Source organism: Callorhinchus milii, unplaced genomic scaffold (genome assembly GCF_018977255.1).
Source record: "Callorhinchus milii isolate IMCB2004 unplaced genomic scaffold, IMCB_Cmil_1.0 Scaffold24, whole genome shotgun sequence".
Lineage (NCBI taxonomy): Eukaryota > Metazoa > Chordata > Chondrichthyes > Chimaeriformes > Callorhinchidae > Callorhinchus > Callorhinchus milii.
In genome coordinates, this window is record NW_024704765.1 from 1,773,185 (window position 1) to 1,794,322 (window position 21,138).

The 21,138-nt window shown below is 43.0% G+C and overlaps 2 protein-coding genes and 1 non-coding gene across 3 annotated transcripts in view; 2 read left to right on the forward strand and 1 right to left on the reverse strand.

Moving 5' to 3' along the window:
• Positions 1 to 1,077: 1,077 nt before the first annotated feature.
• ubiad1 (UbiA prenyltransferase domain containing 1) lies at positions 1,078 to 9,116 on the reverse strand. The gene is made up of 2 exons (XM_007897776.2): positions 8,557 to 9,116; positions 1,078 to 5,191 (listed from the first exon to the last, which is right to left on the reverse strand). Exons 1-2 carry the CDS (start codon positions 9,062 to 9,064, stop codon positions 4,704 to 4,706), a joined length of 996 nt encoding a protein of 331 aa, XP_007895967.1. The 5' UTR covers positions 9,065 to 9,116; the 3' UTR covers positions 1,078 to 4,703.
• Positions 9,117 to 9,591: 475 nt separating this feature from the next.
• Positions 9,592 to 21,138, forward strand: part of mtor (mechanistic target of rapamycin kinase) — a 178,275-nt gene continuing 166,728 nt past the window's right edge. The window contains exons 1-7 of the mRNA XM_007897779.2: positions 9,592 to 9,689; positions 14,528 to 14,681; positions 14,979 to 15,087; positions 15,321 to 15,553; positions 18,308 to 18,508; positions 19,552 to 19,686; positions 20,465 to 20,740. Of these exons, the coding sequence (XP_007895970.1) occupies positions 14,562 to 14,681; positions 14,979 to 15,087; positions 15,321 to 15,553; positions 18,308 to 18,508; positions 19,552 to 19,686; positions 20,465 to 20,740 (1,074 nt within the window). The 5' untranslated portion in view covers positions 9,592 to 9,689; positions 14,528 to 14,561. The remainder of the gene's footprint in view (positions 9,690 to 14,527; positions 14,682 to 14,978; positions 15,088 to 15,320; positions 15,554 to 18,307; positions 18,509 to 19,551; positions 19,687 to 20,464; positions 20,741 to 21,138) is intronic.
• On the forward strand, positions 17,838 to 17,909 carry trnar-ucu. Its single transcript has one exon. It is a non-coding gene; the product is annotated as a tRNA-Arg (tRNA).

Here is a 21,138-nt window from a genome sequence, read left to right on the forward strand (position 1 = left end):
AATTTCTTCCAATTAGATAAATGTGTATAACTTTGCATTTGTTAAAAAGTTGGTTAATTGCTTTCATCTGGCATGCAAATAGGTGATTGGGATCGCTGCCCTGAGCAATGGAAGTTTAACACGAGATTGCAAGAACTGCTTTATTCCCCCAATATAAGAGGGAGCTCACTTCAAAGGAAGTCAATTATAATTGGGAGTTCACACATCAATTTTAGCCTGAGGAATCTCTTAGCTCCTTTTATGACCGTGTAAACAGTGGAATACGGCAATCAGCTTATAAAGTCTTGATGTGCCACGTAGCAAGTTACTCTATCCATATTTTGCTCCAGTCTCATAATTTGAGCTTGTTTTCCCTCATTGAAAGATACAATACCTCTGAATTTTAATACACTTTATATAACAAAGTATTTTTCCATGTAGGATAAGTTATCGGATACTTACTTGATAATAATAATCCTTGCATTTGATACAGTGGCTTATCATGTCTTCGAGATGTCTCAAAGCGCTTCAACGGACAATATGAAAAATAAGATGAGGATTGGTGCTTACAGACGGTTTTAAGCACTTTTGGGGTCAGCCGTCACCATTTTTAAGAGCATCTATCCAATCCAAACTGCTGAGTTCCACATATAGAAATTACCATTTGTCTGGTGTGGAGTACAACCATCACCAACAACTTGCATTTATATAGATCCTTCACAGGATAGCGCCTGAGCACTGGCAGTGTTGGATGTTGCACTTGCTCGCCCTGGAGTCAATTACTAATGTCATTCCACGAGGAGAATAAAGTGCGTGTGTTTCTATTGCAGATTTGCTATTCTGACCATCTTACCATCTGCTCTTCACCATTAAACATGATATAATAACACAAGATTGTTAGCTCTGGAATTATATCCACAAAATAGTCAATCCACTCAACGACTTGATAAGATGGTATATGGTGGTAGACCCTGAAAAATTCACTTCTCTTTTCTCCACCACTCCCCCAGACTGCACTCCAAAACTCAGCTTAGATTGTGAGCTCCGTTTTTGACATAAATTCAAGAGCCCACTTATAAAAATGAACAAAGTCCATCATCAAATTATGAAGTTTTATTAACAAGATATAAATTGATTTTATAAATATATTACTGTACAGTATTTAAAATTTCCACCAAGCAAAAAAATAACATTGAAAAGCAAAATGATAAACATTCAGTATATTCTACTTTCTGTAAGCATCACAATATTAAAAAAAAAGACAAAAGTGTGTAAAGTGTGCATAAAATCAAAAATTGTACTAGAAATCTTGGCTGGGAAATTACTCAACACTTTTTTTTGATGAGCCTGGTTCTGACATTTGGATATCCATTAACATTCTTAAAAGTATCTAAACCACAGATAAGCATGCCACATACAAATGGAAATGTTCCTATCTTTGAAACAAAATGTGCACTCACTCCCCAGAGATGCATCTTCTTACCTAATTCCCACAAATATTCAGCACAGATTAGGAAGAGACAAAGCTTGGGGTCCCAGAATGTGTTATGGACCTGTTGATGTTTGACCAACTAAAACTGTATTGTGAATTCCGTCTGGCAAGCTTGCTGCTGCAAATCTCGCTTACAACACCTTACCCATTGGGGCTTTAGCTTGCCATGTTCATGGGTGCCAGGTGCAACAAATCCTGCTCCCAGTGATCCTGCCCCTTCCAAGTCTTGTCTGCTTTGTTTGTCATCAGCGATGGAACAAGGTAACCTAGCCTGGCTCAGCAATTGGTACCAAGAGTAAACTGGATTCCAAAATGTCAAACATATCACCGTAGACCCAGCTGTCTTCCCCTCCCCAAGGATAGTACAAATACAACTATGGAAGCGTATCCCACATTTACTACATTGCATGCTTTGTAACTTCACCTTTTAACCTTAATCTTTGCAAAGATTCTGGCACTGCAAATATGCTACATGGGTATGTTAAGTTCTGCTTCCAAGGCTGATATTGAATGTCAATTCTTCAGTTGATTTCAATTGCAGAAATTAAAAAAAACAAATTCAAAAAGAGCAGAATTAGGTTAGCCAATGCACTGCCACTCTGCTGAAAATGCACATTGAAATGTTTCTAATTTGCAACACAAGGGAATACCAACAGTATTTATGCCCAATAAGAAAGTTATTGGATCCAATTATACCCAAATCAGTCAGAGAATAACCTATTAAAAATATTGTGATTGTGTGGGTTGTATAAAAATAAACACCTTATTCAATAATTTGCAGATTGCATAATGATCTGGCTCAAAAGTTCAAGTCTTTGTATAACTGCGCTGAACACGTCAGAATTATGTACATAAAGAGTACCCAATCTAAATAACTTTTGGTTTAAGCATCCAATCCACTAGGATGAGGTACGTCACCCTAATACAAAAAGGTAAAAGAACTCTTTGTATTTTGTTTGATCATGATTTATGTTGTGACTCTTGTACTAATTCAACCATGTACCCTCCATGAATGAAAGTGGTTAGGCAAAATATTTTGTGTTATGCTATATTTACATATTATACACATGGTACAGGAATTGAAAAAATTAAATGACAACATTGGGAATCATACAGTATCAGAAGGTTAAGCTTTTTTCAACAGTGGTGTAGCAGAAGTAAACATAGTGACATTTACACCAAGAATATTATTGCAAACTGTCCGATCAGTAAATGCTTGCATAAAAGATATACTGCCACTTAACACCTCCATCAAAAGCCACTTACCAGCTCTTCTCGAAGGTGAATTTTATCAGGCTAAGAAATAATTATGTGCTGCTGCTGATCCCAACACTGACACCAAATACAAAGATTTCACTGTAGGAACATCAATCAGTTGCCTAGAGTAATGCTGGTTTTACAATTCACCCCAAACTATTCCAATACTTTGCCAGGAGTGAAAAGCTTGTGGCAGTTATTTTGCCAGTCAGATTGTTGTACTTGTGCAACACATTGTACAGTCTATACGGGTGCTTTGAGGGGTCTGGAGGTTCAACTTTGTTAAAGCGGCAGCAAACATATAATATCGGGACAGCCATGAAAGTGTAGTGGATCGAGCTGCAGATTATAGACCACTTTAGTTCAAATCTCACTCTGTGATGAATTTTCTGGTCTCAAACAAATCTCTAATTGGCCCTGACCTTTCTGGGGACAAAGAAGGAAAACAGTCAGGTCGTGCTTCTTCTACAGACAAGTGGCCTGCCAAAACTCAAGTGAACAGCAGGGACTTAGGCCGGTAAAACAGCACCTGAGGAACTGCATTCAAGCATGAAGCTCGGGATCAGGAGCACAGACCAATGGGGAGATAAACTGGACACTTGTATGTACAAAGAGACCATTATAAACTATTCGCAAAATAAACAGAATAATGAAACAGAATCGCAACTAATCCCTTAAATCAATTACTAGAATTGAATTTCAATTAAAATTGTAACTGTATCTTATTACCTTCCTCACTTAAGCCACATAATACACCAACAGTTTGCCAATAATTTGACTGTAGTACACAGCTGACTCATTAGAAATCAACTGTAGAAACTTCCCTGTAGAATGCAATAAATAAGTCCTATTGGACGATTTCTTTCTGCCCCCACATTTCCTTAATTTTTATAATAATTGAGAATAATGCTTCAGCTTGTAAATACATCCACATTCCAAAACACAAGCATCTTAATATAGTATGAATCACCAAATTTGGTGATTTGGTAAAAATAAAAAAAAGAACTTCTGTATTCCCAAGTTGGTCCGCTATGCAAGAGCTATTGTGTGGCCATCACACACTTGTGTGATATCAAAGTGTCACAGCCAACTGCCTGTGGGGTAAAGATTTTCCTTTGAATGTATAAAGCATTGTTTTATGTATGAAGTCTGACCTGTTTATAGATTATACAGAATTTTTCAAAAATAAGCATTTAATAAGTTTCTGTAGGTAAGGTATCATCAATCCTCACTAATGAGGCATGTCAGAATTCTTAATAGGATGAAAAATATACCCAAGAACAATTATAATGCAGAATCTAATTAAACATCAGATAAACTTATGGAACAAAGCTCTAGCATTTCAGAAGTTCTCTGAAGTCTGAAATTCAATTACAGATTTGACATCTCTTCCAAATAGCATTTCTTTATATGTGGTTTTAAAACCGACTTTTGTACATGCTCTCATGTGATGGTCATAAGATAACTGAACAATTACAGCAGTAAAACTGTAGGTCTATGAAGAATAATGTGGTCAATTACTGAAAATTCCATTGCTGGTACAGATTATAAACAGGCTTCAATGGTTCTGCATTGCTAATAGTGACACAACACCCGTTTTGAGTTATAAAAAAATACTGGTACAAATGCATGCAAGACAGATTGAATTCTAACAAGACTGGTTACAAATTAAATAGAAAAATACTATACTGTATAGAAAAATCATATTGTCAAACTGTTGATGCAGTTGTGCAGATATCCACATAGTTGAACACTTTGGTTAACGTTTTCAGGTAAGAATATTAATATAAAATCTGACTTGTGCAGATTCCAATTTCTTGCAGTATGCACTTGATAGTGTGCATCATACAAATAACAGGACGATAACTTCAGTATTGGTGACTTATTTCAAATCATATATATTGATGACTTTATAACAAAATGAAAGTATTGTTCCATTTCATGACACTGTATTGTAGAAGAGATGTCCAGATGATCAAAATTTTGGCAGACTCCCAACCGGTGCCAACAAAATAGCAAAAACGTAGAACAATCCCATTAACAGATTCAGCTTTGCAGTCTTCTGGGGAATCTTGATATAATTTTGGCTTCGAAACTGACGTTCCAGTGAAAACGCTAAAGGCACAGTTAAAAGCGGCAATGCCATACTGACAGTGTAACGAGTGGCTAAAATACAAAATATTATATAAGGTATGAAAATTAGGAGGTTGTATAAAATATAAGACAATGCAGGTCCAATGATAATAGCAAGGGTAACTATTCCAGCCTGCTTATCAGACTCCATGTCTCTGGTATTGTTGCTGTGCAAGATGGCTTCTGTGTTGAGTGCTAAAGGAATGGCATAAACCAACGGCGATACGGCTAAGTAACCCACTTGAACAGCATAGGCAAACATTACAGCCAATGGTCCAAATGTGATGAGTATGATGATATCACCCAGGGCAAAGTATTTGAATCCAATACCTGTAGGGAAAATTACTTGCATTAAAAAAAGTGGAAAAACAATTTTGCAATCATTACTGTCCTTAGTATAAGATTTTACCCGGAGAATTTCCGTCTAGTATTCGTATAATGCAATTAGACAATCAAAATAGTTCTCAAGTAGCTTATAGATGCTACATTTAACTATAGAGGGAAGGTAAAAAGAACTAATCTGTTCAGAATCTTAGTTTCTTTTGTTAATAAGTTAAAAGTAGAAATATACCAATCCTATTTCAAAAAAGCAGTAACAAGCAGATTTCTTAAATTTCCTCGAAGGAATGAAAAATATTTTTGGGGAAATTTCTTAAAAGGATTTATTAATACAGAAAAGTCTCAAAGAAACTTAATAGTGTCTGGTACTGCACTATCAAACTACAGGAATCCTGCTCCAATACATTCTGAAACATAGAGGGAAAGGGAATACGAGAAGAAAGAAAATATCATTTAAATTGTTTGTTTTCACAAGGTGGTGAAATGAGCTTTGTAAATGGCAATAATGTTTTGTCAAAAAATGACATTGCAGGTAGAGAAGGTAGTTAAAGAGGAAAAAGCACTGGGATTTATATACAGAGCCATTAAACGCAAAAGTGATGAATTTATATAAGAAATAATAAACAATTCCACAGCTGGAATTTTGTGTACCATTTTGGGCACACATTAGAAAATTAAACAATTCTTGCATTTGATAATGACTTATCACGTAACATTAGATATAGCACTTTTCACGTCTTCTAGACATCTCAAAGTGCTTCACAGAATATGCTGTAAAGTGAATTGTGGGCGAAACGCAGCAGCCAATTGCGCACAGCAGTGTCTCACAAACAGTCATGGATTGAAAATGACCAATTTATCATCTTTTTTTATAGAGATTATTAGCAGGCGTGTGGAGTAAGAAAACTTGCTCAAGAATTCGCCCTGCCTGGAACTGAACCCAGGTGTCTCGCTTGCAAGGCGAGTGCTCTAACCACTGAGCTACAGAACTCCACGAACTCAGGACTCAAGGCGCTTCACAGAATATACTGTAAGGTAGAATGACTGTGTACTTTGTGGGGGAAACACAGCAGACAATTGCACATAGCAATATCCCCCAAACAGGCAATTCTATTTGGAGGATTGTTGGCCAGGACCTCAGGAGAAGTCCCCTTCGCTTTTGAATAGTGCCATGAGATCTTTAACATCCACATGAACAGCCAGACAGCACCTCTGGTTTAACGTCTCATTCGAAGGATGGCACTTCCGACAATGAAACAAACTCCCAGGACTGCACTGGTGGTGTCAGCTTAGACTATGGGTTTCCGAAATGGGGCTTGACTCAGAGGCGAGAGTGCTTCCACTGCGCCAGGCTGATACACACAAATAAAAACTAATGAGAAGGTTCAATGTGGTTCACAAGGGTGATGCAAAATTGACCTTGAAAGGTATGAGGTTAGGCTAGAATAAATGTCATTGAGGGCAGTATGAAGCTGTCCCACTGTTGGTCCAGCTAGGACCACTCTACCTGTAAGAGCTTTTGATTGCGAAGGCAAACGGGAGATGAGGAAGTAGAGTCCCTATCCCCAGTAACCTGTCTGTCCTTTCAATTCCTGCCGGTGAGCCAGGGTCAGGTGACTATGCTGTCATCTCAGCCCTTCCACTCGGCTGGCTCTGATCAGAGGGAATCCTTGCCCCCAGGGAGTGGTTTGCCCCTCCAATTCCTGTGTGGTCATTCAGTGCCTTGGGACATCTTCCCAACATGAAAGGTGCTATACAGATGTACATTTGTAGTTGTTATCAGCAGTGGAGTACTCTGGACTCATCTGACCTAGAGACCACCAGAGGGTGAGCTTGACTCCAACATTCCATTGCCAAACATGTCACCTTGGAGTCAGTTGAGCTCCAAGGAGTACCCCCCACCCCATCTCTTTCCCCCAAATGATAGTTACTAGTTAGTCATTTGACATCCGACAAGCACCGGTTTAAGTCCTCACTGGATATCAGTAATGCCCTTGCTTGTGGGCAACACAACTCAGCATGAAATGCGTGAGAGCATTGCCACTATCTTCCTGTTTGCAGCTCGAACACACATCTTCCTATTGAGCGATGGTTCCACCAGCAGCTGCCTACCTCTCTGTAAACTAATCAAAGTGGATTCAGGCGTTGGATGTATAAACACATGTCCATGACCTTTGAGACTCCAGGTAACCCTTTCCAGCAGCTGCTGCCCTAAGCATCATCAGCTACCTGACAGACATCTGCCTTCAGCATGGTGGGAGGACCTTTACAGGCAGCTTCGACATCCCAGCCACCTTGATATCTTCAAGTCAAAGTCCAATGCCTTGTACCAGGGTTACTCAGCACCAGCTGCTTAATTCTGGTCATCATGTGATGGGCCTTGGTAAACAGACGTGCCTGCTGTGAAGCAGATTCTGTCTCCAGGGTGCTAAGTGACAGATCGGTGTAGGTTAGAGCTGTCCCTCCCTGCTTCTCAGGCTTGCCACATATCCACTTCACTGCTTGTTAATGGACTTTGTAAATGGGCCAAAGAAAACTCCTCCACTGTATCCCCAAGAGCTCGGATCCATAAAGAAGAACTGTTTGCACACAGGCAGGAGGACCGAAAGCTTAACGATCTGACTTTCAATAAAACTAGGTCAATCATAATTTAATATTCCGAAAAGAAGCAAATGCAGACCATTTTTTGGGGGTCTTTTGGGTCAGCCAAGAGCTTTCACCACCTCAATTTCCTTAAAAAGAGACACGGCAGAATCTTAAAGATAAGGAATATTAAAGTGAGTGGGAGGATCAAACAGGAGTGGGATTACACGCAGCTCAATGAAGAGAAAGTCAGCAGCATAGAAATGATTAGTCGGATACTGTGCTATAATAGCTTAGGTCAAGCCTGACGTCCAGACATGAACTCAGTGTAAGCTGCAACGCGAGCAGCTATCCTTTGGATATGACATTAAACCATATCTCATCTACTTCTTCAGGGCAGGGATGTTATTGCAAAAAAGAGGGGGAAGTTTCTCCTGGAGTGCTGGCCAACAATCTCTCCCAGTCCCATGCAACTCATGGCAGTTTATGGGATCCAGAGTAAACCGGCTGTAGTTTCCTATAAACACATAGAAACTACAGGTGAGTCATTCTTTCCCAGACACATTTGATGTTATTTCAGAGGCATTATTAAGAGTGCAAGGACATGGCTGGCTACAAAATACACAGTCACTTCACTTTACAGTATATTCTGTGAAGCGCTTTGAGCCGTCTCATAGATGGATAAGGCGATATATCAAATGCAAGGATTATTATTATTATTGTAGTAGTAGTATGCTTCCCACTTTGTGGGGGGGGAGAGATGGTTCACTCACCCCCAGTGTACAGGAAGGAGCTGGACAGCCCCCCAAAGAAGATCAGCGCCAGATGCTCGAGCTTCAGCTGGGACAGGTAGTAGAGGGAGGTGGCGCAGAGGCAGCCCAGGCTGTAGAGTACGGCCCCGAACCGGACCACGTCCTGGGGCTCCAGAATGCGGTCCACCAGCGTCCGGTCGTCGCTCTTCTTGTGATCGATACCGCGGGTGAAGTCGTAGTAGGTGTTGACCACGTTGCCGGCGCCGTGCACGGCCAACACGGCCACCGAGGCCAGGACGAAGACGGCGAGGTCCAGCTGCCCCTGGCTCTTGTAAGCCAACGCCGTGCCCAGGGCCACGGGGGTCAGCGAGGCGCTGAAGCTCCAAGGCCTCAGGGCCAGCATGTAAGCCGTGCACTTGTGGCTCAAGCTGCTGCTGTCGCCGCCGGGCGCCGACTCCTCGGCGCTCGCTTTGTTCGGCTCCGAAGAACGGTCCATGTCAATCGGGCTCGTCGCCCCGTTCTCCTTCATGGCTTCTCCCCTTCCCCTCACCTCACGTCCCCCGGAGTGCGCGGCCGCCGCCAAACACAGAGCAGCGGACGAACTCCGTCACTTCCCGCCCTCCCAGGAAACAGCACTCTGCGCCTGCGCATCAGCCAGCTTCCTTCACAGGTCGCTCGCGCCGCCAACGGAATCTCCTCGCGCGCGCCCCTTTGCCACCCCGCGCGCGCCCCTTTCCCACCCCGCGCGCGCGCGCGTACGTAGGTACGTAGCACGCAGCGCGCCACTCTACTTTGTGAATGGGTTGCCGCCCCATTTACTCCGCCCCCTCCCGCTTTGCATCGGTTCGATTGGACTGGTTCACATGTCAACACAGCCCTCCTTATCCACGATTGGTCCATTTTCCTCGTGATGCCGCCCCCCCCCCTCCCCGCCCCTCTCCGCAGCGTCATGCCCGGCTCAGCTGTAACTCCAGTTGGTCGAGCGTCTTGTCAATCACCAACGGCGCGGCTCATCATTGGTTCATTCCTCTCCCGCCTCCCGCCCCTTCTTGCTCAGGTTGGTCGCGGGGGAAGGCATCATGGCGGCGCCGCGGCGGTAGAGGATGTTTTTGCAGTGCATAACCTCCCGATTCTTGAGCTGTAGCAACATTCCTGTAAGCGTTTCTGCACCGGGACGCGGTGCCCATCTTCCTGTGGAATATTTGTTAAATGTTCGCCTTTTGGGGGATGTGATTTAAGCCTCTTAACATCTTGAGGGTGGGAGGGAGAGTATGGGGGGTGAGGGGAGGGAGAGTATGGGGGGGTGAGGGGAGGGAGAGTATGGGGGGGGGGTGAGGGGAGGGAGAGTATGGGGGGGGGGTGAGGGGAGGGAGAGTATGGGGGGGGTGAGGGGAGGGAGAGTATGGGGGGGTGAGGGGAGGGAGAGTATGGGGGGGGGGGTGAGGGGAGGGAGAGTATGGGGGGGGTGAGGGGAGGGAGAGTATGGGGGGGTGAGGGGAGGGAGAGTATGGGGGGGGGGGTTGAGGGGAGGGAGAGTATGGGGGGGGGTGAGGGGGGGGAGAGTATGGGGGGGTGAGGGGAGGGAGAGTATGGAGGGGGGGGTGAGGGGAGGGAGAGTATGGAGGGGGGGTGAGGGGGGGAGGGAGAGTATGGGGGGGGTGAGGGGAGGGAGAGTATGGGGGGGGGGTTGGGGGTGAGTGGAGGGAGGGAGGCGGAGGTCATCTTCTAGAGTTTCTTGAAGTTCTGTCAAAATGTGTATTTATTTCTGTGGGGAATGACTAACTGGAAGAATTATGCCAGGCCAGAGGTGGATGGATTCACAGCGCTTTGGAGGGGCCGGGCGGGGGCGGCGCGTGGTCATGGTGGGGAGAGAGGGGAGGGAACGTCTTGGTCTATAATTCTACCACTAATCCTTTGCATTATTATGTCGTCAAGACGTCTCGAAGCGCTTCACAGAACAAACTGTAAGGTGTAGTGACTGTGTATTTTGTGGGTGGAATGCGGCAGCCAATTGTGCACAGCGGGAAGAGGGCAGTCATGCGTGGTGGCAAAAAAATGATGCAACAACAAGATTACTTGTGTATAGCGCCTTTCACATCGGGAGGACGTCGCAAGGCACTGGACAGAGTACAGCATTTCAGACCCGACATGGGGTTGTGGAGGGGGGGTAAGGAAGGGGAGGGAAAGTTGCGATGCATAATTTTTTTTGGTTAGACTGGTGACTGACAACAACAGCAGCAACAGCCCTTATAGCACCCTTCATGTGTAGGATATTGTCAGGGAGCACTGACGTGTAGACACCTACCACTCAAGAGTATCCAAACTGACTGAGAGTTTATCCATACGTATGCCATCTACTATCAGTCAAAATAGAATGAGGATGCTCTCCCTGGAGAGATCACCCTGCTTATCTAATTACTACTTCGGGGGAGGTAAGTGGTGTCTCATTGACGCTGAACTGGATCTGATTTGACATGCTTACCAATGGAATGTCACAATCAAGTCAAACCTCTGTGATCGTCTTGGTAGTCCAGTTCCTGAGCGTAGAGGATTCTTCAAATGGCTATTATTTTGGAAAACATCTGTAAAACAAAAATATTTACCTATTTAACACACATCATTAACTGAATTTTACACAAAATGAGGAGAGTTTTGGATGAAGACTCTTCAAAAAAAAAACCTCCATGGTTGCACACTGCCAACTCACCAAGCCAGTCAGGAACCTAGGTGTCTTCTTCGACCCTCAACTGTCTTTTCTCCCCCACATTCAAGCCATTACCCGCTCTGCAATCCCTCACCTCCGTAACATTGCCCGACTCCGCCACTTCCTCACCCCTCAGGCCGCTGAAACTCATGTTTCATCACCTCCAGGCTCGACTATGCACATGCCTTGCTTGTCGGCCTTCCCAACTCCTCCCTCCACAAACTGCAGATAATCCAGAACTCTGCAGCCCGTGTCCTCTCCCGCACCAAACTCCGTGATCCCATCTCCCCCACTTTCGCCCGACTCCACTGGCTCCCTATCCTTCAGAAGATCCAGTTCAAGATCCTGGTCCTCACATACAAAGCCCTCCATGGCATCACCCCATCCTACCTCTGCGACCTCCTAATCCTCTACCAACCCGCCTGTTCCCTCCGCTCAGCAGGCTCTGGCTTGCTCCACGTCCCCCAGCCCACCCACCCACCATTGGTGGGAGAGCCTTCTGCCATTCTACCCCAACCTCTGGAATTCCATCCCCCAGTCGCTCCACCTCACCCCGTCCTTAGGCTCCTTCAAGTCCCTCCTCCTCAAGACCCTCCTCTTCGACCATGCCATCGGCCACCCCCATTGCCCTCCCCTCCCTTACCCCCCCAACTCGGGTCTGAAATGCTGTACTCTGTCCAGCACCTTGGATTTTCCTCCCGATGTGAAAGGCGCTATACAATTGTAATCTTGTTGTTGTTGAAGACGATCGTCTGTTCATTTTCACCCACAAAATATACAGTCAATTCACTTCACAGTATATTATGTGAAGCGCTTTGAGACCTTACAACAACGTAATAAGACCTATATCAAATTCAAGGATTATTATTTTTTGATATCAGCAGCAACATCTATCTAGAATACTACCCTATTATATGAACCAGCTGTTTCTGAAATGAATCATTGACAACCCTCTGTGTGAAGAAATACTTTTTTAACAATAATAAGTTCCCCCTTTTGCTCACTTACCAATCCCGAGACCAGTGCTCTGAGATGCTATCCTGCATACTAATACGTTTTTCTATTTTTACTTTTGATATACAGTAGTGACTTTTAAGTCAGCAAGTCCTCTCAAAGCACTTCACAGGATTTACTGTTCATTATATTTTATAGGTGAACAATACTGGGAGTAATATAGGGACTTTGAACTTACTGTTTTAGACCAGTGGTGGCCAACTTTTTTGTCGGCCAACAAAATAAAGTTTCTTGTTCGAATATTTCTTGATTCGTGCTATAAATCAAGAAATATTCATCCAAGAAAAATCTGGAAGACTCTTGGCCACTGCTGGTCGAAGCTAACAGGGCTGTTCTGGATGTCATGCATTACTGTAGGTGTGGTTCTTCAGATGAGATGTTTAAATCAAGATCTGGTCTGCCAATTCAGGTGGACATTAAGTAAAATTGTTTGAAAAGAGAAGGGCTTTTTCCCAGCTGTTCTCCACTTTCTCTGGATGCCTGCTTTTCATGCTCTTACAAGGTGACCTCAGTGTCTTGTGCTGTCAGTACATTCTGCAATGTACCCTACCCAAAATACAGATGCTAGTCTCAGACAGACCCATTTTTGGTGTTGCCTCCCCAGTGTGAGTACAACCAGTGTAACAAGGACCATTTCAGTGGTGCGGCTTGAACAGTTTTGTATCCAGAATTTAGAATTACTAGTTTTCCTGTGGCTTTCACTCTAATGCCCTCATCACGCTTTTAATATCTGCGTCCGTAAATCCAATGTTTTGGAGTTGTTGTACATTTGAGGTTGGGGAGATACAGCTATCTGAGTGAGTACAAGGGGTGATTTGTTTATTCTTAATTTGATAAATGATTGCATTGTATACATGCGTTTTAGAAGCTGGAAGGAAATTATTCTTTGTTGTTGAGAGTGGCATCTGATTTATATGGAATTTGATGTTTGTTTTCTACGACAAATAAAACCTAAAACAGTCCCTAATTTGGTGGTGATTGGCACTAATTTAATTTTCTCAGCGATAATGAAGGCTGGTAAAGTAAAGGGCGATTCTGTAAGGTTGATGTCTAGGCAAATTGCTGAATAACTGCAATGAAATCCTGTATAATTCATTTGATCGGCATTATTACTGACCTGGAGGATTATCAACATGTTAATTACTGTGTGAAATATTTCATTCTCTTTCAGTGGTATATAATTTCAAGATTTTTGCTGGTAAAGGTGGTGGTGGAGGGGGGTATAGAAAGTTATTAAAATGGAATTGCTATTGAAAAATATCAGAATGGGATTGGCTATTTGAAGAGGCTGTGGAGAAAGTTCAGGGATTTAGAAATTTGGGTATATAGCTCCTTCATGGCAGCATTTGCTCAGTAGGCAGAATATCTTCTTTCCATGTTGTAATTTCTAAGATTTTAACCTTGACATTACTCTGAAAACGTCCTCCACATTAAAAGAAAATCAGCTATTTTAGGGCTATGCCCTAAACAAAGGTACTAGCACCAAACATAGAATCCTGCTCCTCTGCTCTATGTTACATAACATTGATTATGAAACATGCTACCAGAAGGAGATGTTGAGGCAAATAGCATAGATGTATTTAAGGGCAAGCTGGAGAAGTACATGAGGGAGAAAAGAATAGAAGGTTATCATAGAATCGTACAGCGCAAAAAGGCCATTCGGCCGATCGAGTCTGTGCGACTTTTTGAAAAGAGCAATGATTACAGTCCCACTCCTCGGCCCTTTCCCCATAACCCGCAAACACGTCCTCCTCAAATACCCGTCTACTGCGTTTTTAAAAGTAGTTATCGAATTGGCCTCCACCGCCCTTTCAGGCAATGCGTTCGAACAACTCGCTATTTGAAAAAATGTCTTCTCACCTCCCCTCGGCTTCTTTTAGATACTATTTTGAATCTGTGACCTCGAGTCACCGACACACCCACCAGTGGGAACAGTTTGTCCCTTTCTACCCTATCAAATCCCCTCATGATTTTGAAGACCTCTATTAGGTCTCCTCGTAACCTTAAAGTACGTTATGCTTGAAGGCTTAGTTGAGGAAGGGTAGGAGGAGGCTCATGTGGAGCATAAACCAGTTGGGCCGGATAGTCTGTTTTTGTGCTGTATATTCTAATGTATAACATTAGTTGAGATGTCAGTGTGTGTGGATAATCTTTTGGGTGAGCAGTGAAGTAGGATTTGGTAGAACAATAATGATATGAATATTATTTCCTCCTGTAATAATGTTTCATTTACTTTCTTGCGACAGTGGCTGATAATTGTATTTCTCTTTGTAGCATCTGTAGAATCTGCAGTTATTTGGATTACGCCATGTCAGGAACGGGGTCTGTCCTCCAGCAGTTCATCAGCGGGCTGAAGAGCCGCAGCGAGGAAGTCCGGGCGAAATCAGCCAAGGACTTGCAGCACTATGTCACCACTGAGCTGCGCGAGGTACTGGCTAAATTCAAAACCATTTCAAAGATCTAGCACCAGATTGAGTGTTCATTTGAATCTTTTTTCCCCCGCAGTTCTTATATAAAAAATACCGGCATCCAAATTAAGATGGAATTGAAGATTCTTCCAAAATTTTGTGCAATTTTAAATTGGATGGCTTTGGTCTTCAGACGAAGAGTGTTGAGGAATTTTGTGCCTCTGTTTTTGTTGAGAAGAAATGGATTGGAATGATTTTCAATTGAATTGACACACGGTGAATGGGATTTGTGAGATCTAATGTAGCTTTTCCTTCAGGTCAGTCAAGAGGAGGCCACCTCTTTCTACGATGAATTGAACCACCATATATTCGAACTTGTGTCTAGTTCCGATGTGAATGAAAGGAAAGGAGGAATTCTGGCAATTGGTAAGTGTGATGAGACGAGGCATGACCGTTTATGCCACTATCCCTCAAATCCTTTACGTTGCCTACCTTTTAAAACATCCCAATTGATTCTGAATCATCAGCCCTCTGTTATTACCCTTTATGACGGAAAAAAAAGTTATCTGATCTAATTTCTAAACCTCTTAGCTCTAGCTTCAGCTGTATCAGTGCTTCGGGTTATTAAATATGTGAACCTGTTTTTATCCTCAACGCAGTGAGTCTCATTGGAGTTGAAGGAGGAAATGCCACTCGAATTACACGGTTTGCCAATTACTTACGGAACCTGCTTCCGTCCAGTGACCCAGTTGTTATGGAAATGGCTTCCAAAGCCATGGGCCGTCTTTCCATGGCTGGTGACACCTTCACTGCTGAATATGTTGAGTTTGAAGTAAAACGTGCTCTGGAATGGCTGGGAGCAGATAGGAATGAGGGGAGACGGCATGCTGCGGTGAGTGATTTTGTGGTTGTTTTATTCGGGTTACAGGAGGCGGGGTTCTTCTTATCATCCTATATCAGAGCGTATTTGACAGATAAATAAACCTAAGATGTCAGCATTTTTTGTTCTACCTTTTGGAGCCATTTTAAGCGCTCCAAGACACTGCCCCGCATGAAGGGCGCGATACAAATGAAAATCATTGTTGTACCCTTACTGTACATTTTGTAAGTTAATTTTGTCCCAATTTCTGTAACATTTTGTTCTGAATGTTGCGCTTTACCTTAGCCTCTGAGATCTGTTGCATTTTTCTTTTCTCTTTAGCTGCTATTTCTTTGTATGAAGCTCTCTATCCTGTGCGAGGGGCGCTATATAAATGCAAGTTGTTGTTGTATGGTTTGAAACCTGAAATATAAATCCAGAAAACAATCACAAGTCCCTGAGGATAGGCAGAGTTGATTTTCCCAATTTCATCATTGATTTTTAATTCACTTTACAGTCAATTCACTTTACATTATATTCTGTTAAGAGCTTTGAGGCATCTCAAAGACATGATAAGGCTCTGTATCAAATGCAAGGATTATTATTATTCTCTTTTTACAGTGGTGCTTATTAGAATAACCTAGCAAGAATAGAGGGGAACCAAGAAGAAAATGTTAGCGAGCAACTTGGGGTATTAATATTTGTAAAGAAATGGTTTTAGGTAAATTATCAGGTCTTAAAACTGATAAATCTCCTGGACCTGATGGCCTACATCCTCGGGTTTTAAAAGAGGTGGCTACTGAGATAGTGGATGGCTTGTCTTTGATCTTCCAAAATTCTCTGGATTCTGGAACGGTTCCCATTGATTGGAAGATTGCAAACGTAACACCACTATTTAAGAAGGGTGGGAGAGAAAAGATGGGGATCTGTAGACCAGTTAGTCTGACTTCAGTGGTAGGGAAAATTCTTGAGTCCTTAATTAAAGATGTCGTTATGGGTTTCCTGGAAGACCATAACAAGATTAGACGGAGTCAACATGGCTTTACAAAAGGGAAGTCATGCTTAACTAATCTTTTAGAGTTTTTTGAAGATGTATCTGCAGGTTAGAGAGGGGGGAACCAGTAGATGTAGTATATTTAGATTTTAAAAAGGCATTTGACAAAGTGCCACACAAAAGGCTATTGCACAAGGTTAAGGCCCACGGGATTAATGGGAACATATTAGCATGGATTGAAGAGTGGCTAACGGGTAGAAAACAGAGAGTAGGGATAAACGGGTCATTCTCGAATTGGCAGGAGGTGACTAGTGGAGTGCCACAAGGATCAGTGCTGGGCCTCAGCTATTTACAATTTACATCAATGATCCAGACGAGGACATTGAATGTAACATATCTAAATTCGCGGATGACACTAAACTCGTTGGGAGAGTGAGCTCTGAGGATGATGCAAAAAGATTGCAACAGGATATAGATAGGCTTGGGGGGTGGGCGAGTAGGTGGCAGATGGAATTTAATGTGGGGAAGTGTGAAGTTATTCACCTCGGTGGCAAAAATAGAAAACAGATTATTTTCTAGAGGGGGAGAGATTAGATAGTGTTAGTGTTCAGAGGGATTTGGGTGTCCTTGTACACCAGTCTCAAAAAGTTAGTTTGCAGTGCAGCAGCAACTAAGAAGGCGAACGGCAGTTAGCGTTCATTGCAAAAGGTTTAGAGTACAAGAGTAGGGAAGTCTCGCTGCAACTGTATAGGGCCTTGGTGAGACCGCACCGAGAGTATTGTGTGCAGTTTTGGTTTCCTTATTTATAAAAGGACATACTTGCCCTCGAGGGGGTGCAGCGTAGATTCACTCGGTTAGTTCCTGGGATGAGGGGACTGACCTATGAGGAGAGGCTGAATAAACTGGGGCTGTATTCTCTATAGAGTACAGAAGAATTAGGGGAGATCTTAGTGAAACATAAGATTCTTAAAGGGCTGATAAAGTAGACACAGAGGGACTGTTTCCCCGGTGGGAGAATCTATAACCAGGGGTCACAGTCTGAAAATTAAGGGTCAGCCTTTTAGAACAGAGTTGAGGAAACATTTCTGCACTCAGAGAGTAGTGAATTTATGGAATTCACTCCCCCAGAAGGCTGTAGACGCTCAATTCTTGAACATCTTCAAGGCTGAGACTGATAGATTTTTAAAAAAATAGAGGGATTAGGGGATATGGGGATAGGGCAGGTAATTTGAGTTAGGTCTGAAGATCAGCCATGGTCTTATCAAATGGCGGGGCACAGGCTTCAGGGGCCGACTGGCCGACTCCTGCTCCTAATTCTTCTTTAGTCCTGTAGCTCAGTGGTTAGAACACTCGCTTTCTAAGCGAGAGACCTGAGTTCAATTCCCGGCAGGGCGAAACCTTGGGCAAGTTTCCTTACTCCACACAGAGCCTAATAGTAATCCCTCCAAAAAAACAAAAATAAATTGGTCATTTTCAACCTACGACTGTTTGTGGGACATTGCTGTGCGCAATTCGCTGCCGCGTTCGCCCACAAATATACAGTCAATTCACTTTACAGTGCGTTCTGTGAAGCGCTTTGGGACGTCCTCCCGATGTGAAAAGCGCTATATCAAATGCAAGGATTATTATTATTATTTATTATGTTCTTATGTTCTTAATAACTGTATTAGGCTAAACTACTGAGCAATTCCTTATGGTCCTCGTGGCCCTGATAAATTTGTATGAAATATTATAAAACATTTGTTGGTGTTTCATTTATTACTTAACGCTAATGGTGTTTTTTATTACCCCAGGTTTTGGTGTTGCGTGAGTTGGCAGTTAGTGCACCCACATTCTTCTTTCAGCAAGTGCAACCTTTTTTCGATAACATCTTCTTTGCAGTCTGGGACTCCAAGCAGGCCATCAGGGAAGGTGCTGTGTCTGCCTTACGAGCCTGCCTGATTCTCACAACTCAACGGGAGACCAAAGAAATGCAAAAGCCCCAATGGTACAGGGTAAGTGTATAGATTGGACTATAAAGAGCTGTCGTCAATAGCAGGCCCAATGCATACCATAATGTTCAGATTGGAAAATTTGGGTAAAAAAAATGTTTGCCATTCCATTTGTGGTCTCAACCACTTTGCCTGCACGCCTGAAATAAATCTCCTTAGCACCACAAGTTCTGAGGTTGATCAGGATGGAGCTGAAAATCTTTCTAAATTAGTTGGGTAATGGTTAAGAGGTTTTTTTAGGATATTAAGGAATAACAGACTGAAGGATGTTTTGTTGTGAGGCAGTAATTCTAAACTTTTATCCAAATCCAGAGGTTTTGGTTGCAGGTTTGTAGATGGAGACCTTCCTATATTGCTTATACATTCATGCAACTCATCTTCCATCTTGTGATCGAGTTACTTAGGCTCCTAGCTGCCTTGTGATTCAGGTATACACACTCCTACCCTCTCCCTCGCCATCATTCCAAAGAAATGTTTTCTCCCAGTTATCTTGGCTAATATTTCTTCATCCCCGAAAAATTCCAAATGATTGGCTTCTGATCTGATTGGTTGTATGGCGGTGCTTTTGCATTTGGTTAGAAACATAGAAACAAGAGTAGGGCATTCAGCCCCTCAAGCCTGTTCCACCATTTTATAATAGCTGACTGTACCTCAAGTCCAATTACAACAACTTGCATTTATAAAGTGACATCCACGCAGGGTAGCACCTCATAGTGCTTGAAGCGTATTTTGTTACCCACCCATGCCCTGTATACCTTAATACCCTTACCTAACAGATAGCTCTTTGGTTCATGATAACGTTCATTTAATTTCTAAATAATCTTATTTGTAATATATTTTTACATTCAAGGTACTGTATGAATGTAAATGTTGAATTGTAATTGTTTGCATTTAGATTTTGGGGAGCTGGTAAATGATTAGTTGTATTTTAAGAGATGATCGATTTATTTCTAGTTTTAATAAGTTCTTTGGCTATAAAATGAAAATCAAACTTCACCTTGCCTCAGTGAACTGTCATGTGAAAACCTTTCCATTTTTATTTGCAGCAAACCTTCGAAGAAGCTGAGAAAGGGTTCGATGAGACCTTGGCCAAAGAGAAAGGCATGAACCGAGATGATCGTATACACGGTGCTCTGCTTATTCTAAATGAACTGATTCGAATAAGCAGCATGGAGGGCGAAGTAGGTTCAGCATTGTTTATTAATTGGAAGCTTCCATACCTTTGCTCTGAATTTACGCTAATTTGCCAATTACCTGTGGAGTCCTGAAGCTCAGTGGTTAGAGCAGTCGTCCCGCAAACAAAACACCTGGGTTCTATTCCAAGCAGGGCGAAATGTTGGGCAAGTTTCCTTACTATATACGCCTCTGTTTACCTAGCAGTAAGTAGGAACCTGGTTGTTATTCAATTGACTGATCGCTTTTCCGGGGATAATAATAATCCTTCAAAAAAATAATAATATGGTCACTCAATCCACGACTGTTTGTGGGCAATTGGCTACTGCGTTTTGCCCACAAATATACCGTCAGTTCGGTTTGTGTGCATTTTGTGATCCAGTTGCCTTTTCTCGCGAGGGGAAAGGCAACTGGATCACAAAATGCACACAAACCGGAGTTCCAGAGGGTGGGGTAGAGTTATCTTCAGAGCCCTTCGCTAGAGGGCTCTGAAGATGACTCTGCCCCACCCTCTGGAACTCCATACACAGTCCTTCTGTTTCGCTCCTTCCTTCAAGACCTGTCTGAAGGCCCTTCTCTTCAACCGTGCCTTCGATCACCCTCCTCCCGCTACCCATCCCGCCGTCAAATTCTCCTGATCCCAACTACCAGCTTGGGTTCGAATCCGTGACTCTCCAGCGCCTTGGGATGTCCTCCTGATATGAAAGGCGCTATACAAATCTAATTTCTTGTATAAATGCAAGTTGCTGTTGTTGTTTCTCAAATGCACTCTGTTGTAAAACATAGCGTCTGCGAGAGGAAATGGAAGAAATCACTCAACAACAGCTGGTCCATGACAAGTACTGCAAGGAGATGATGGGATTCGGAACCAAGCCGCGGCACATCACACCCTTCACCAGCTTCCAGTCCGTGCAGCCCCAACAGTCAAACGCTCTTCTGGGACTTCTGGGCTACAGCATGCATCAAGGCATTCTGGGATTCGGAGCCACCCCAGTCCCAGCCAAGCCAACACTCGTGGAAAGCCGATACTGCCGGGAACTGATGGAAGAGAGGTTTGAGCAGGTAACAGTCAGCAGCCTTTTTAGTTTTATCTGACCATGCTTTACTGATCTGCTATCTGTCTACCCAGTTAAATTGGTCGCACTGAATTGGAAAATTCCTCTCACAGTCTAAGCTGACACACCAGTGCAGTACTGTGGAAACGCTGAATTGTCAGAAATTCTGTCCTTTGAATAATATTGAATCGCGGTCCCGTCTGCTTGTTCAGGTGTAGGTTAAAGATCTCAGAGCTATTTATAATAATAGTAATAATATTGGAAAGAGAAGGAGACTCTCCTCATATCCTCGCCAACAATCCTCCAGTTCAAATTGGTCAGTTACTTCATGGCTATTTGTGGGTCATTGCTGTGAGCAATTTAGCTGCGTTTGCGCTAAAACTGTTCACCTTCATTGCACGAAGG

Coding starts and splice junctions, on each gene's coding strand:
- ubiad1 (XM_007897776.2), bottom strand. CDS start 9,064: ATGAAGGAGAACGGGGCGACGAGCCCGATTGACATGGACCGTTCTTCG. Junction 5,192..8,556: donor CTCCTTCCTGTACACTGGGG/GTGAGTGAACCA, acceptor TTTTCCCTACAG/GTATTGGATTCAAATACTTT.